This window comes from Hibiscus syriacus, unplaced genomic scaffold (genome assembly GCF_006381635.1).
Source record: "Hibiscus syriacus cultivar Baekdansim isolate YM2019G1 unplaced genomic scaffold, ASM638163v2 tig00111392_pilon, whole genome shotgun sequence".
Lineage (NCBI taxonomy): Eukaryota > Viridiplantae > Streptophyta > Magnoliopsida > Malvales > Malvaceae > Hibiscus > Hibiscus syriacus.
Window position 1 is genome coordinate 1,955,844 of NW_024063078.1, and position 13,635 is coordinate 1,969,478.

The 13,635-nt window shown below is 34.0% G+C and overlaps 2 protein-coding genes across 2 annotated transcripts; both read left to right on the forward strand.

Annotated features, from left to right (window-relative positions):
- Positions 1-2,618: 2,618 nt before the first annotated feature.
- On the forward strand, positions 2,619-3,889 carry LOC120160610 (protein CUP-SHAPED COTYLEDON 2-like). Its single transcript, XM_039170985.1, has 3 exons — positions 2,619-2,814; positions 2,896-3,179; positions 3,299-3,889. The coding sequence occupies exons 1-3, from the start codon at positions 2,634-2,636 to the stop codon at positions 3,887-3,889; spliced, it is 1,056 nt and encodes a 351-aa protein (XP_039026916.1). The 5' UTR covers positions 2,619-2,633.
- Positions 3,890-9,078: 5,189 nt separating this feature from the next.
- LOC120160356 (ethylene-responsive transcription factor 4-like) lies at positions 9,079-9,855 on the forward strand. Its single transcript, XM_039170782.1, has one exon. It carries the CDS (start codon positions 9,143-9,145, stop codon positions 9,665-9,667), a length of 525 nt encoding a protein of 174 aa, XP_039026713.1. The 5' UTR covers positions 9,079-9,142; the 3' UTR covers positions 9,668-9,855.
- The last annotated feature ends 3,780 nt before the right edge of the window (positions 9,856-13,635 follow it).

Genomic DNA, 13,635 nt, shown 5'->3' on the forward strand with positions numbered 1-13,635 from the left:
AGAAATAGGTAATTATCCTTTCGAAAGTATCGACACCTGACATAAAAGTATCGACACTTTTGTATTTGTATCGATTAAATATAAATAACATATCCGATGAAAATATAAAGGCCATAGCTAAATATCCTCTGAAAAAAGATAGAACGGACGAGTTTTTGAAATCGAAGAGTAATTGTTGCTGCATTTCAGAAGGCGTTTCTAAAGCGAAGTTTGTTTGTTTGTTGCTGCAGTCGAATCGAAAAGTATGTTGTCGAAACCCTAATTTTTTATTATTACAGTAATCGCGATAGGGTTTTTTATGTGTTGTTTGGGGTTTTGGAGTAAGGAAGCATTTGGGACCAATTGCAGGTAGAAATAGATATTCAAGGAAAAATATAAATGTCGATACTTTTATTAAATATTATAGGTAGAAAATAATATTATAGGTTGTATAAATGTGCCGACATATTTTGGTGTGGCCATTCAAATTCTTTTGAAGAAAACCGTTTTACCACAAGAGTAGTTATCTATATTTGTATATTGAAAAGTGTATGTAACAAAATAATTTGATTTGCGTAAACTGATATATGAAGGAAAAATGGAGTCAATGGGTTGGAAAATTGTTGGTGGAGCAGATGACTTTGTAATATATAATGTAATAGATAATTTTGTAATATAACCGGTATAAATATACCGGTTTTATGAGCGAATAGGTCTACAACCTATATCGACACTTTATAATATTGTGTCGGTACTTTATGTCCATATTGGAAGAAAAATGTGTCGATACGATTTAAAAAAGTGTCGACATTTTACACATCGGAACCCATAATTATAATGTAATAGATAATTTTGTAATATAACCGGTATAAATATACCGGTTTTATGAGCGAATAGGTCTACAACCTATATCGACACTTTATAATATTGTGTCGGTACTTTATGTCCATATTGGAAGAAAAATGTGTCGATACGATTTAAAAAAGTGTCGACATTTTACACATCGGAACCCATAATTATAATGTAATAGATAATTTTGTAATGGGTACATTATTTGGATTAATTAAAAAAGTGTCGACATTTTACACATTTTACACAGCGAATAGTTCAATTAAACATTGTTGTGGGTACATTAATTGAACATTGTTATGGGTACATTATTTGGATTAATTTCGTTGAGATGGGTTATGTATAACAAAACAATCTATCTCGCATGTGAGTACTTTATTCCAACCATGTGACAAGTGTGACAACTCCATCAACTCACAACTCAGCTTTGAACTCAATCAATATTGTCTTTTAGCTTGATGGTTCATAAAGCATGTTACTTGAACAGTATGAATCAATTATGCAATTTTCATGTTCAATTTAACACTGCATTTCAAATTCATTTTATATGTAATTGGAGTTTGAATTTAAATTTCAATTTGAGTTTTAATTTCAATATATATTTCGGCTCCACTATAAATATTAGCCCAAGCCAATATGCATGTTATCATTGATTATTCCTAATTTCCATTGTTTTTTTTCCAACGTATAAACGCGAGGGAAATCCCGACCATTTTATTTTTTGGTCAACTTTAAAGCGTCAGAAACGTTTCGGGCGTATGATCTGGGTGGTATACAAGAAATGTAACAAATAGCAACTAAAATCATAAGTTGAGTACCACCCAAATCATAAGTCTGAAATACTTCCGATGCTCATCAAAATCCAAAGCTCATATGGTGCCAAGCAAAAGGAAATCAAAATCTAAATCTCATATGATGCCAAGCAAAAGGAAATCAAAATCTAAATCTCATATGATGCCAAGCAAAAGGAAATCAAAATCTACAACTTGAGTTTGAACATTGATATGATATGTTCGGTTGTTATCATGTTGGGATTTTCTCTTTTTTGATTGCTTGGATAGTTGTTCTCTTGCTTCTTCAAGTGTTCTTAAGGTTATCCTTTGAGTGAGTTTTAAGATATTAATTTTGTAATTATAGGCGTCTAATGATTTATTTCTTACGTTACGATATATATTATTATTAAATTAAAAATTCTAAATATTATTTTATAAAATATCAAAACAATCAAATAATTTTTTGTGCAAATGAAATTATTAAATTAATATTGTAGGTGGAAAACATGAAACACTGTTAAAGTATCGATCCTTTTTATAAAAAGTATGGACACTTTCAATATAATATAATGTAATAGGTAAATTTGCAATGCTATCGGTATAAATATACCGGTTTACTTATAAAATAGGTAAATATAAGCGCTACCTATTACATTATATAAGCGCTACCTAGTATGTTATTGTACTTTATAATATTTCCGGTTAAATAATATAACATAACCGGTCTAAATTTTAACCGATCACTTATTTAACCGGTCACGTCGTATATTAGCCGTTTTTTTAGGCGCCGCACCGCAGAACCACCCCCTTCTCACTCTCTACGGCTAGAAAAGAAAAACAATTCCAAACAGGACACCGCAAGAAAAGCAACACAGAGTTTCTCAGCTACCGATTATCCCCTGTATCTTCTCATTATCCCTTTTTTTCTCCGATATATCAGCCCCACCTCCACCTCCACCTCCACCTCCCTTTCCTTTCACTTTCTTGTTTGAAGTTTAGGGTTTCAAACCTTTTGAGTTTTGGGGTTTGAGTATGGATAGCTACCATCATCTTGACAACGCTAAAACTCATTTGCCTCCTGGTTTTCGTTTCCATCCGACGGACGAGGAGCTTATTACTTATTATTTGTTGAAGAAAGTTGTTGATAGTAGCTTCACTGGTAGAGCTATAGCTGAAGTTGACCTTAACAAATGTGAGCCTTGGGAGCTTCCTGGTATGTAATCACAAACTCTTTTTTTACATTTTACATATAAATTTGTTGATGTAATATTTGGTTATGGAATATATATGACAGAGAAGGCGAAGATGGGGGAGAAAGAGTGGTATTTCTTTAGCTTAAGAGATAGAAAGTACCCAACCGGGTTGAGAACGAACCGAGCAACTGAGGCTGGTTATTGGAAGGCGACTGGGAAAGATAGGGAGATTTATAGCTCGAAGACGTGTGCACTTGTTGGAATGAAGAAAACTCTTGTTTTTTATAGGGGAAGAGCTCCTAAGGGTGAAAAGAGCAACTGGGTTATGCATGAATATCGCCTTGAAGGCAAATTTGCATACCATTATCACTCCAGAAGCTCAAAGGTCATCTTCCTCCTCTCTCTCCTCATTTACGTAACTAAGCCATGAAATGTAATGTAGATTGATCAGTTGATTCATTGTTGCATTCGCTATTTACTTAAGATGCAAGTTTTTTTTGGCAGGATGACTGGGTTATATCGAGGGTTTTTCAGAAGAGTGGTGCTGGCAATGGTGCAGGCAGCAGCAATGGCAGTGGAGCGAGGTGCCGCATGAGAGCCTCCATTGCGCTCTGTCAAGAACCAAGTTCTCCATCCTCAGTTTCCCTTCCACCACTATTTGATCCCACCACCGCCGTTTCCCTTACCGACCGTGACAGCTGCTCCTTTGACAGCCATACTCAATCTGAGCACGTGTCCTGTTTCTCCACCATTGCTGCTGCAGCCGGCACTGACACTTCCACAACCACCCCTCTCTACCACCCCATTTTTGACCTCGCGTTGCCGCCTCCGCCGCAGATGATCAACAACTGTTTCAATTCATTCCCAAGGTATTCACGTGATGCCGGTGTTTCAGTATTTCCAAGCTTGAGGTCTCTTCATGAGAATTTGCAGTTCTCTTTCTTATTCTCTCAGCCAACAATGGCCGCACTTCCACTTCAAGGCGGTTCCCCATTAACCTTTGGCGCTGTATCCGAGGAGGGCAACAATGCTTCCGGTGCTGGTGCCAAGATATCCTCTGGTTCATCTGGGTTCGATTGCATGTGGACTTGCTAAACCAACTATCAGTTCATGAATATTCCTTTAATGTGTATTTTTTAACCTTTTCTTCAAATTATCCAAGTACGTTGTCATTAGGGTTAAGCTTAGAAAAGGACTGGTGATTAACGTCAGCTAAGATTTCTTTTTCACGTCTGTATGATAATGTTTTATTACTATTAATTAATCTTTGTTTTTGCTGCTTAGATGATGGAGACTTATCCACTGCGGATAAGTATGTTTCAAATATGCTGAGATCACAACAGTCAATCTTCTTTTCCTTTTCTTTTTCCTGTCAAATGTCTAAATTTAGTTTTCCAGGAAAAGATTCATGTTTGGATTTTGGGGTTTCTAAGAGAATGAATCATTATTTCACCAAAGAGCAAAATGACTATATAAAGTTCTTTTTTCTTTCTTACATTAAATGTTCCAGAAGAAAAGAGATTTATAACCACACTTATCCTCCAAATATCTCCCATTTTTAAGATTCAGTTTCCTTCACATTGAACATGAATATGGTTGATAATGAAGAATGTTGTTGTGATCAAAGTAGGTAGTTCAATCTTTCTAATTCAGGCCGCGGAGATCTTTATGTGACAATTTATATAGATATTTAAGCATAATTATTATTTGCAGATTGATAAAATAACTAGATATGATCATCTGATAGTTGATTTAGTTTTAACACATCATGTGAGTTTATCATAGGTGATTTAAAATGATTGCGACTAGTAGAGAGATGAATTTTCAGAGACTTTAATCAACAAAATAATTTTTTCCTTATTAACGAAAAAATAACAATAGAGACACCTCTCTTTCGAAAAGTTTGATAAGCAGAAAAATAACAAGAGAGACACCACCTAAGAAGAAGATAAGCAGAAAATACAATAAATACAAATAATATATATATATATATATATATATATATATATATATATATATATATATATATATATTACGTAACTTGTTATTCGCAACATTCATGTAATCCTAAACAGAGGTGACAAAAACGAAATTACCAGCTTGATTGTCTGGAAAGCCTTATCCATGATTTTCAGAGATATGAATACATATAAATAGTACAGATTCATGCAGAAACATTAAAGCAAGGCGCTTGGGTATTTTGACAGGTGGAATAAAAAGCAAAGCAAGGAAGAAAAATCTCTGGTCATGATTGAGAGGCTAAGCAGCATCTTTTGGTTATATTAAAGTTGGAATTGAGCACGTGAATGGTGAAATAATTGGCATTGCAATCAAAACACTAACTTTCCTGGCAAGTTCCGAAGCCAGTTCTTCCAAAGGAGCCCCCCTCCGCAAAGCACCACTGATTAATTTGCAAGAGAACAGCAAAGCACGCCATTGTTTCCAAATTTGTGAAAGAGCTTCGGAGAGATAATTGTGAATTCAGTTCGCTTTTGCATCGTCAGTTTCTGCTTGCTCTGACCCTCTTTTCCTTTTTTTGTGTTTTGGGGTTTAGGGTTTGAGAAAAAGGGCAAGCAAATGCAGGTAAAAGATAAAGCACTAAAAGCTGGGATTTGGTTGTTTTCGTTAGCAGTGTAAAAGGAAGATGAGGGTTATCATTAGGGTTTTCAACAAAGTTTTGGTTCTGGTTTTCATTAACGCCATTTTTGCATAAAGGTTTACTAACTTTATTCTGCATGATTGGCAGTGTTTCTTCCTATCGGCGTTCTTCAATATGAAGCAGAATTTCCTTTCTCGGTGAGTATTCCTTCTCCATAATTAATGTTACTATCATTTCAACCATTCTTTTAGAAAAATAAACTATCATTTCAACTGGGGATGACAACCGGAAGAATTAGAATTATATATATTGGGTTGAGTGTGGTTTTTATCCTCAAAATCAGATCGGATAGAGTCCTCCTAATTTAGGGTCGGGTACAGGTCAAGAGGTTTAATTTTTGGGTTGAATTTAAGTAGAGTATTAGAAACAAAGAGTAATTTTCATTAATTAATGTATCTTATATATCTTATCTAATTAAGACTTTATAACTTATGTATAATTGGGTCACTATGTGATTATGTATAGTAGAATGCATTCTGTTTCCTAAACTTATATATAATCATCTATTATAACAATGATATTTGTCGATATATATATTCTTTACATAGTATCAGAGTTTTGTAAAATTTCATTACTTTTCATCACTCTTTATCGTATATTTACTATGAATCTATTGTTTGTCAACAACGATCTTATGATCTTATGCTTCTTAATGTACTAACAAACTTTCCGATCTAGCTTACGTCCGTCAATTTTTATGTATGAAGCTAGCAGGTGAAGGCCATACTCATTAGATCCGACTGGATAGGCTATATTGATGGATCATATTATGTTTCATCTCAGTTTTTCGGTATTGCGAACATGATGTTTATGATACCTCATTATTTCCGAAATTTGATTTGATTCGAATCTTGTATGGGTGTTGAGTTGGTTTGATATCTATTTCGATATTCTTCTGTCTAAAATTAGATGTTGTTTCTAAATTATTCTATCCTCCTTACTCATTTAGCATTTTTTTAAATTTAATGAGTTTTCTACTTGATAAAAAAGCTTGATTTAATAGAAATATATTTATCCCAAATAGTAATGAATATGAACCTCGTTAATAGGACGGTTGATTGTGGGCACTGTCCTCCCATGGGAAGGTTTAAGTTGGAGTAGAATTGAATGAATGGTTTGATAAGGTTGTGTTGTGTTGTTATAGAAGTCCATCAGGGCATTATGTGCAATAACCAGATATATTTCAAATAGCATCAAAAGATCGGCTTGTTTCATGAAGGAGGGATGGGTGAGCCATAAAACCAAGTCAGAGATCAAAAGAATCACAACCAGAATCATTGAACTGGTTCGTTGATTACAGATGTGCGACATAAGAAGATATAGGATTCTACGGATGTAGAGGATGTGTTTGGCTTGAGTTATGATGATTTTATCTGCATCATTGGTGATCCCTCGTTTCCTTCTGCTCGCAGAATTTGTTAAGACATCTCATCTCCTACGTCCGCGTCAGATTGACGATAAAACCAGGATGAATTTGGGCACACTGAGAAACCTTCAAGCTTGGATAAGAATCTGCCAATCATCAGAAGCAAACATATTCAATTCTTATCCATGACTGGAGACGAAATAGATCCAAAACTAGTAGCTCACCTCTGGTTTTAGAGGGAAATGTTAGCAGAATATCACTTTCATACGCTTGGATCGAGGAAGATCCTATGCCAATTTCAACAACGTAAAAGATAAATTAAAAAACGTTAGTGCTTTTATTAAAAGTTTTCAAGGTATACACAACAACAATGATAAGGCGACATCACCTTCTAGCCGTTAGATTTGACGAAAGGCAACATCACCTTCCAAAGCGAGTTTCAAAGTACGAGATCCGTCCCACACGGCTTGGGGTGAATGAGACCCAAGCAGCTCCCCTACGTACTAACACCGACCAAAAACATTAAACAAATTAACCAAGGGTAAATTATAAATTTGATAATTGAACTTTACTTTATCTCCTATTTTACTTATTGTAATTTAAATCTTTTCAATTCTCATTGAACTTAATGAATTGGATTTTTTTGTCACTCCGCCATTTTCTTATTAATGACGTTATAAATGAGTTATTTTATAGATACAAAACGATGTCGTTTTGTTTTTTTTAAAACAACATCGTTTTAACTTTGTTTATTGTTTAACGATGAAATTACAAAAAAACTTAATATATTAAGTTTAGTGAGTAAATTATAAACCTTTAAAGTTCAATGAATAAAATAGAAGAAGAATAAATTATTTACCCATTAAATAGATTATCGCCGTCACCACTCACTACCTTTTCCGTTAATCCGGACAGTAATCTAACAAACCAACGCCCAAATCCCTTTAGCCATCGCCCATCGCCGCCCTTCATTGACTCTTTGCGGTTTACTCAACACGTGGTCCACTTGGTTCACCTGTTTTTCGTTGTTGCGGCAGGGCGGCTACAACTTAGCTTTTATTTATTTAATAATATATTAAATCAATGTTTAGGATGTGGAGAGACGACACGAAATAAAAAATAATAATATTAAACTACAAGATATGATTTAATATCAAATATTGAGAATGATTGGTATCGACGTATTATTTGTTTTATTATATTTAAAATTATCACGCGACACCGTAACAATGTATGTAGTCAAAGACTACGCCGGCTAAAGTGAGTGCAATTCCGGGCGAGCGATTGTACATTAACGAACAATTAACATCGGGAACGAGATATAATTTTTCACATGTGCAACGTGTGATTCTCAGCGGCTTGTGGGTCCCCGCATTTTTATCATGTTGTTTAAAATGAAAAAACGCGGTTTGGAAGGAAGAGCCCATTTTAATTGTATTTATTAGGATGGATTTAATGATTTATTTTAAATATATATAATAATGACTAATATTAATAATTAACAAAAATTTTATATTTGTTATATCTCTTTTGTAGACCCTTCGCAAGTTATATTAGGTTGTAGTTCCAATTTTTTTTTTTATATCCTTTAATTAATTATGATATCATGATCCAATAATTTATTTTTTAATTTAATTAATTGATAGTCAAATCTATTTATACTATCAATCATAAATAATTATTATGATTTTATACCTTATATAAATATTAAGAGTGTGTATGTAAACTATCACATGTGACTAAAAACAGAGATTTTATTTATCTCTCATATCTCTAAAATCAGACGACATTTACCTTTTTAATTTTATTATATCCTATAGAGTCTTCACTCAAATTAAAATGGTAAATTATCTACAAATATCATAACTTAAATATTATCATTAATAGTAGTTATTTCTTAATAAAAATTGATATAAAATTTCTAATAATATGATTTTAACGACTATCAATTGATGTAGATAAATTAATTATATAATCTTTAAGTGATACTAAGAATTTAGATTATAATTTTATGAATGAAATAAATTAAATAATTGTATTGAATTTAAATTAATGGTTAATAAATGAAATATAAATAATTATATGAAAATATGATTCTAATAAAAAATAAATTTGACAACTTTTTATAAATTTGAGATACATGGCGCAAAATGATTACCGAGATTGAAACAAAGTTGTTCAAGCAACAAAGAATCAACTCGCACATTAGTGCTGAAACGGTGCATTTGAAGCTTACCTCCCACTATATAAGCCCGTGCTCTATTCCACTTTCCTTAAACCAATCCAGTTTCCTTAATTACTGCTCAAGGGAGAGAAAAAAGACATGGCTCCGAAATTGAAACCGGTTAACCCGAATCCCGACACGACTACCAACGAGATCCATTTCCGCGGTGTGAGAAAGCGTCCATGGGGCCGTTACGCATCTGAGATCCGTGACCCGAGAACAAAGGCCCGAGTCTGGCTCGGTACATTCGACACTGCCGAGGAGGCAGCGCGTGCTTATGACGCGGCGGCACGGAAATTCCGTGGCGCCAAGGCCAAGACAAATTTCATCTATAGTACCGTTAAAGACATCGCCCGAAGCCCCAGCCAGATCAGCACCGTGGAGTCCTCTTCTCCGCCACCGTTGGACCTCACACTCGCCGGCGGATCTCCTTCGCTTCCCTTGACGAAGAATAATCCGGCATTTATCTTTGATGTCTTTACTTCTGCCGGTAAGATCATCTCCGATGCCGGAGGGGCACAAAGCGACACCGATTCGTCATCGTCGGCTGTTGACTTTGAACAAGGCGTGCAACCGAGAGTGTTCGATCTTGATCTTAACCAGTTGCCTGCTGAAATGTTTTGATTTCTCTGTTATTTTACCGGACGTCGTTTTTAACTTCGGCTCTCTGCGTTTTCGCTTTCCTTCCTTTTCGAATGTTAAAAGCTGACATGTAACGTATATAAAAGGAAGATAAATTCTATAGATGTATTTTTGGCAACGTGAGGAAGCTTTCTCAATGTTGTTTCTACTTAATTGTATTTTAAGAATTATCCAAAAGAAATGGAATGGACGATTTCGTTTAACTAATTTTATATTTTATTGAATTTACACAACCCTTTAATTTTAATTTCAACTCAAAGTAGTTCCAAACCAATCTTAACGCTAATATTAGAATATATTTTAATATAAAAATAGAGGTGCTTTTATTACCATATAAAATATTTGTATTCACAATCAATTGACTTAGTTAGATGAGACATTAAATTCTTTAAGAAAAGTAAGTGATTCAAATCATCGTATGAGCAAATTAGGTTAGAAGAGTCATACTCATTTCTATAATACATAATTTGATATCGATTAATAAGATATCAATAGTTATAAAAAAAATATTGGTTAAATTGTACAATTAAATCATAATCGTCAAAAATGACATTGTTATGCATAAATTATAATTATATTTTTTTATATTCATTATGTTTATTTTCTTATTTCATTCTTATTATTTTATATATTTTTTAAATTAAAATTTTTAGAAAAAAAATTATTTTTAGATAAAATTTTTAAGAAACAAATGCAATACAACCAATCATTACGATTTTAGACTATCGCAATGCGAATATGTAAATCGCAATGCGATAGTCCAAGTTCGCATTGCGATTTACATATTCGCATTGCGATAGTCCAACTTCGCATTGCGACTATCGCATTGCGATTTACATATTCGCATTGCGATAGCCGACTATCGCATTGCGATTTACATATTCGCATTGCGATAGTCCAAGTTCGCATTGCGATAATCCAAATTCGCATTACGATAGTCGAAGTTCGCGTTGCGAATCTGAAAACTGATTTGCGATACCGGAAATCGCGTTGCGAATTATCGATCGCATTGCGATTTAGTTGGTCATTTTGGTAAATCTAAACAAATTTGATTAAAATCGTATATTATAAGATATTTTTGGTTAATGAGGTTATTTTCTCTTGTTTTAAAACTCTTCAATTTTTTTCTTTTCATTTGACACTTTTTTCCATCGCCTCCTCTCTTTTATCCTTTCTTTGTCGCCTCTCTATCATCTATTACTCCTATTTATTTTTTGATTTTTTTTCTTCATATTTTTGTTTGTTTTCTCGCCTCCTGATCTCTCCTCATCGATGCAATAACTCTTGGTCGGTCTCGAGTCGAATCTCCTGTGCTATGATATCTTAAGCTCTCTTGTCATCCCCTATCGACATCCTCCTCGTCATCCTCCATATATGACATCACATATGCCTAATGTCAATCTTTTGATGAATTTTTTTTTGTTCGTTCTTGATGTTTCAGTATAAAATATAAAATATCAATTTTCTCGTAAAAAAAGTTAAAAAAAATAGTGATTTGGTCAAAATAAAGTTTATAGCTTACATTAAATTGTTGTATTTGGTCAAAATTTATTTAACGAGTTGTCTCGTGCGTGTTCTTATTATTTTGAAGAATGAGTATTTCACTCGTTCTAATTATAACATTGTTTAAATTTTATTTAAAATTTAAATTAATCCAAGATATATTTTATTGTTCTTCGACCTTGTCCATTCTATTATTGTTGGGATACACTATCCACCTTTATTTATGTTTTTTGTTTTCAGTTTGATTGATAAAAAATATTTAAATTAATTAAATTAAAATTTAAATATTAAATTTATAAATCTAATCTAATCTAATATAATATCTAATGACACAATTAGACCTTTTATTTTACATTATATGCTCTATTGTTGCTCATTTGCTATCTCTCTGCTGTCCAGGCTACCAAGACAACACGTCAGCAATGGATTCGGCGGAAGCTAAGACGGTCGACCTTTTTTATAACACCATAGTGGGACCCATATCGTACGGCAACCGCACTTAGTTTATAGTAATATAAAATGGAATCGACTGCCCCTAATAATAATAATAATAATAATAATAATAATAATAATAATAATAAGGGTAAACTACATCAAATATCACTCATCTTTAAGTTTATATTGGAAAATATTACTGACGTTTTAATTTTATTATTTTTAACATAAACGTTTATGTTTCACTGTAATTTTGTCACTCCGCCGTTAATCTATTAACGAGACGATGACAAGACATATTTTTTCCGTGACGGCTGTCGGAACCGTCTTTCGGTTGGGCCCCGGAATTGGGCTTCGACTTAGATTAATTGGATTAGAGTCGCCACCGACCATTTTAAAATGAATTTAGGTGGGTCGGACACCATCTTACCTGATCTGCGTTGTACCAGAAACGTGTCGGGTTCGGGAGTCGATTACGGTCAAGGAAGGGTTAGCACCCTTGAACCGCCCTTTCGGTACCAATTAATTTGTCGGTTGTCTTAGTTGCGAAAATTTAAAATTTAAATTTAAATTTAAAAACTCGATGCAAATCACTTACCTTTGATCAATTGGAATTTCTGAAAACAATGAGTCGAAGATGTTAGGGAAAAAAAATAACAAATAAGTAATGAATTAGGAAGAATAAAATAATAAATAAATAAATGAATATAAATCAAATGGCAAGAATTTTTTAAAAAATACTAAAGTCAAAATAAATAAAAGAATAAAAAGATAAAAGGTGAAGAAAACGAGATAGGGAAAATAAAAATAAAAAATAATATTAAAATAATAATTAGAACGAATATTAAAAACGTTAACTTTTAAAAGTAAATAAAATAAGAGGAAAAAGTGAAAAGTGTAATATGGGAAAGAAATAACAATAGTAAAATAAAATAATAAAAATAGATAAAAAAAGGGTTAAAGTTTGAAATTAGAAAATGTTAGAAAAAACAAATAAGGTAAATAAATAAAAGGATCAGAATGAATTAAATTGGACCTTGTGCACTGAAATTGATACTAAAACCAAACTGTAAAAAAAACAAAATTAGAGGGTTAATTCACAAATATAAAAAAGTGTAAAAGGTGACCAATTTGAATGAATTGAGAAACCAGAGACGAAATTACAAGTGATGGCCAGATTGAAATGCGATTTAAACTACCAGGGACTGCGGAGAGAATTAAAGAATCTTCTATTTGCATAATGGTCCCTGCTATATATATATACGAAAACACTCTTCTCCCCTTCATATCTCCCATTTCTGATTTTCCTCTCTCTCTCCTCAACGAGAGAACAATCTGTTCTCTCGCTACATCCTCTGTTGGTTCTCTCTGAACCAAGCCTCATATCACGGCCATGTACTCCGCCGTTCGCCGCCGCTCCGGCCACCGACTCCGGTGGCCGGAAAAAATCTAAATAACCTCAAGACGCTCCTCTCGTCTCCGTAGAACCAAAACCGTAGCCCAAATCACCAACACCCCTATAGATCGACGTAGATCTAGGAAAATAGCCTCGACTTTTTACCTTCTCCGACGACCGTTCGCTTTTCCTGAAGTTCTCTTGACGCGTACTGTTTTTGCTATTTTTGCGTGTGTGTGTGTTTGGTATTTGGCTATTGTGGTTTGGTTTGCCTTCGATATTTTGTTTTCGTTGGGTGTTTGGTTATTTGGTTGTGATGATATTCTGATGGTTCACTGTTTGGTTTCGTTTGTTGGCCGTATGTGGGTTCTGTTATTGGCTGATGGGTTTTCCTCTGTGTGGCTTTGGTTTACCGTTCACGTGTGGTTTCACTGTTTTGTTTCTCGATCGTTCGATGGCTTTGTGTTTGGTTTCCCCCCCTCTGTGATGGTTGGCCGTGGGTTTTTATAACCCACGCCGGTCGTTGGGAGTCCCGACGATCTCGGGATCGTGGTTGGTTGGCCGGGGATTTCGGGATGGGTCAGTCCCGATCCCCTCGGCCGGAAATCTCGGTGAC

Excerpts from the sequence above, each read along its gene's own strand:
- LOC120160356 (XM_039170782.1), top strand. The coding sequence starts at position 9,143 with ATGGCTCCGAAATTGAAACCGGTTAACCCGAATCCCGACACGACTACC.
- LOC120160610 (XM_039170985.1), top strand. The coding sequence starts at position 2,634 with ATGGATAGCTACCATCATCTTGACAACGCTAAAACTCATTTGCCTCCT. Across the intron at positions 2,815-2,895 it reads TGAGCCTTGGGAGCTTCCTG|AGAAGGCGAAGATGGGGGAG; the intron begins GTATGTAATCAC and ends TATATATGACAG. Across the intron at positions 3,180-3,298 it reads ATCACTCCAGAAGCTCAAAG|GATGACTGGGTTATATCGAG; the intron begins GTCATCTTCCTC and ends TTTTTTTGGCAG.